General features: G+C 38.2%; 1 protein-coding gene across 1 annotated transcript; it reads left to right on the top strand.

Moving 5' to 3' along the window:
* The first annotated feature begins 1,869 nt into the window (after window positions 1–1,869).
* On the top strand, window positions 1,870–2,991 carry LOC137625580 (uncharacterized). The gene is made up of 2 exons (XM_068356491.1): window positions 1,870–2,113; window positions 2,558–2,991. The coding sequence occupies exons 1-2, from the start codon at window positions 1,870–1,872 to the stop codon at window positions 2,989–2,991; spliced, it is 678 nt and encodes a 225-aa protein (XP_068212592.1).
* Window positions 2,992–3,339: the final 348 nt, after the last annotated feature.

Raw genomic sequence — 3,339 nt, 5'->3', positions numbered from 1 at the left:
AAGTCTTAATACCTATTTAGATAAAACATATCAATTCAAGTCTATAGATAAGAAAGAAGAATGATATATGAAGGAAAGTCTGTTGTTAGGCCGACGGGTAGACCAATTGCAATATGATATTATAAAGTTTCAAGGGCTATGTCCAGGTTAAACAGTTCCTTCTTAAGAAAAATCAAATCAGGCTCCAATACCAACAGTACATTGAGTTACGGTGGCATAATATAAAAGAAACCATTGGCGAGAATATTTTAACCCGGAAAACTCTACACCAGCGCGTCAATACAACTGGCCGTTACGGGAAAAATTTAAAAGGACGTTTGCCCGGATTTATCTTTCTGTTTTCCTGCCTTTTGTCATTCGCGAGAAGAGGAAATGGTAGATAGGATAGAGAGGTGAAATAAACTGATATTTAGTGTCACCTTATATCATTCTTCTTGTGAAATCAATGAAGCACTACGGAGAATTGAATTTCAGATGAGGATAGTGATTGGTAGAAGAGGTGATTTAAAAATTGCCTTTAAATCATTATCAATTGCTATGATAAGAATATTTTTTTGAAATCTACTCAACTGAATTCGATAGCAATTGAAGTGAATCTGTCAATCTTTTTTCTTGAAAACCTGAAGTTTAACAGTCAAACTTTTTTTTCAAAGGGGTGGGGGTCCGTGAGCCCCCGCTACCGGCCCCCACTACCACCCTGGATCCGCTAATGGATAATAATCGAAGTCTTCTCACCTAAAGAGATAAGGTCGTTGGTGAGACATTAAACGTTTGTTCTTATCTCTAAGATAACGACGATGAGTCACTTGTCTTATCCTCTCTCTCTCTCTCTCTCTCTCTCTCTCTCTCTCTCTCTCTCTCTCTCTCTCTCACACACACACACACACACACAAAGCCTCTGTACCATGGTCTTCCACTTCCTTGGGTTAGAGTTCTCTTGCTTGGGGGTACGCTCGGGCACGCTTTTCTGTCTTGTTTCTCTTCTTGTTTTGTTCACGTTTTTATAGTTTAGGAGATATTTATTTTAATGTTGTTACTCTTCTTAAAAATTTTATTTTTCCTTGTTTCCTTTCCTCACCGGGCTATTTTCCCTGTTGAAGCCCCTGGGCTTATAGCATACTGCTTTTCCAACTAAGGTTGTAGCTTAGCAAGTAATAATAATAATAATAATAATAATGATAATAATAATAATCTTAGAGATAAGAAAAAGCGTTCAATGTCTTACCAATGACCTAATCTCTTTGGGTGAGACGACTTCGATTATTATCCACTAGCGGATCCTGGGTGGTCGTGAGGGCCCATGCCCCCCCCCCCCCCCCCCCCCTTTGAAAAAAAGAAAGGTTTGATTGTTAAATTTCAGCTTTTCAAGAGAAAAGTTTGACTGTCAAACTGGAGGTTTTCAAGAAAAAATAGTTTGACTATTAAACTTGGGGTTTTAAAAGAGTTTGACTATTAAACTTGAGGTTTTCAGAAAAAGTTTGACTATTAAACTTGGGCTTTTCAAAAACGTTTCACTATTAAACTTGGGGTTCCCAAGAAAAAAGTTTGTTAAACTTGGGCCTTTCAATAAAGTTTTACTATTAAACTTGGGTTTTTCAAGAATAAAAGTTCGATTGTTAAACTTGTCATATTGGTGGAAAATATTTATTTTGTCAATTATCTTTATTTTCAGATTTTATTCTTTAATTAGGTTATTTTGTTATTAAGAGTTTTTTCCTACGACAGTGTTCTTACTGTAATGTCAAAAAATATTTATGATTTAACATTTGAAAGAAAACCTATCCACCTGGGGGCCAAGCCCATCTAAATAGGGAGGGTTGACGTCAGGAAGGGCATCTGCTTGTGAAAATCCCCGCCAAAACCCATGAAATGGAAGCTGTTATAGATGAACCGATGGCCGCTAGGGCGTACCCCGTAGGCCACGCGCAGATACATCGCCCTAATTCTGCGAGAAATAGGCAAGGGCTACTGCAAAGAGGGCGACTGCAGTTGAAGAAGCGAGCCCCAAAATCTATTAGAATTTGCACCTTGAATGTTGGAACCATGACAGGACATGGAATAGAAGTTGCCGATATGATGGAGAGGAGGAAAGTACAAATTTTGTGTTTTGGGGGTGAAAAGACTAAATGATAGAATAATGCGTATGAAAATAGAATGGGATGGAGAAATACTAAATGTTATCTGTGTGTATGCACATCAGACAGGTTGTCCAGAAGAGGAAAAAGATGATTTTTGGAGACAGATGGATCAGGAAATGATTAACATACCAAATGAAGAACTGTTAATGATAGGAGGAGACCTAAATGGTCATGTGGGGAGAAATATCCAGGGCCTAGAAAGAATACATGGAGAATGGGCTTTGGGAGATTGGAATCAAGATGGTGAAAGGGTCATGGACTTTGACGTTGCGTTTCATGTGGCAGTAATCAACACTTTCTTCGAAAAACAGACAAAATATCTAAAACGTATAAAAGTGGTGGGCCAGAATCCCAAATTGATTTTGTATTAGGTAGAAGGGTACATGTAAAAGAGATAAGAAACTGTAAAATATTCCCAGGAAAAGCTGTAACTCCCCAGCATAGACTCTTGACAGTAGACTGGGATAGGAAGAGAACAATAAGAGGTAGGCAAGAGATGATTCCAAAGATAAGATGGTGGAAGCTGAAAGAACCAGAATATAGGGATACATTCATAGAGAGGATTTTAGTCGAGCTTGGCACCTGGGATTATGAGGATGTGGATGAGTGGTGGGAACGGAACAGCATTATTCTGAAAAGAGTTGGCAGAGAAGTTTTAGGGATGTCAACAGGAAAAGGGCCCCGAGACAAAGGAACTTGGTGGTGGAGTAATTATGTACAAGAAAAAATCAAGATCAAGAGAAATGCAAAGAAAACGTATGATGAAACAGGCACTGAAGAAGATAAGGAGAGAAGTAAATTAGCGAAGAAAGAAGCAAAAGTGGCGGTGGCACAGTCAAATCTGCAAGCATAGCATAATGTATATGAAGATTTGGACACAATGGAGGGTCAAAAGAAGATTTACAAGATTTCTAAAGGAAGAAATAAAGCGGCCAAAGATATTACCCACATTAAGCAGATAAAGAATGAGGATGGAGTGGTAATGTGTAGCTCAAGTGATATAAAAGAAAGGTGGAAGCAATATTTTGAGAGATTACTAAATGAAAAAAATCCGAGATCTGTAATTGCAGATAGAAATCCAAATTTAGGAATGGTAAAATATATAGATAGAGAAGAAATTAAGGTTGCCCTCAGCAAGATGAAAAATGGAAAAGCTACGGGACCTGAGGTGATCCCAGTGGAAGTCTGGAAATGCTTGGGG

This window comes from Palaemon carinicauda, chromosome 32 (assembly GCF_036898095.1).
Source record: "Palaemon carinicauda isolate YSFRI2023 chromosome 32, ASM3689809v2, whole genome shotgun sequence".
Lineage (NCBI taxonomy): Eukaryota > Metazoa > Arthropoda > Malacostraca > Decapoda > Palaemonidae > Palaemon > Palaemon carinicauda.
Note: the sequence above shows the minus strand (reverse complement) of the source record. Positions and strands in the feature narration are given on the sequence as shown.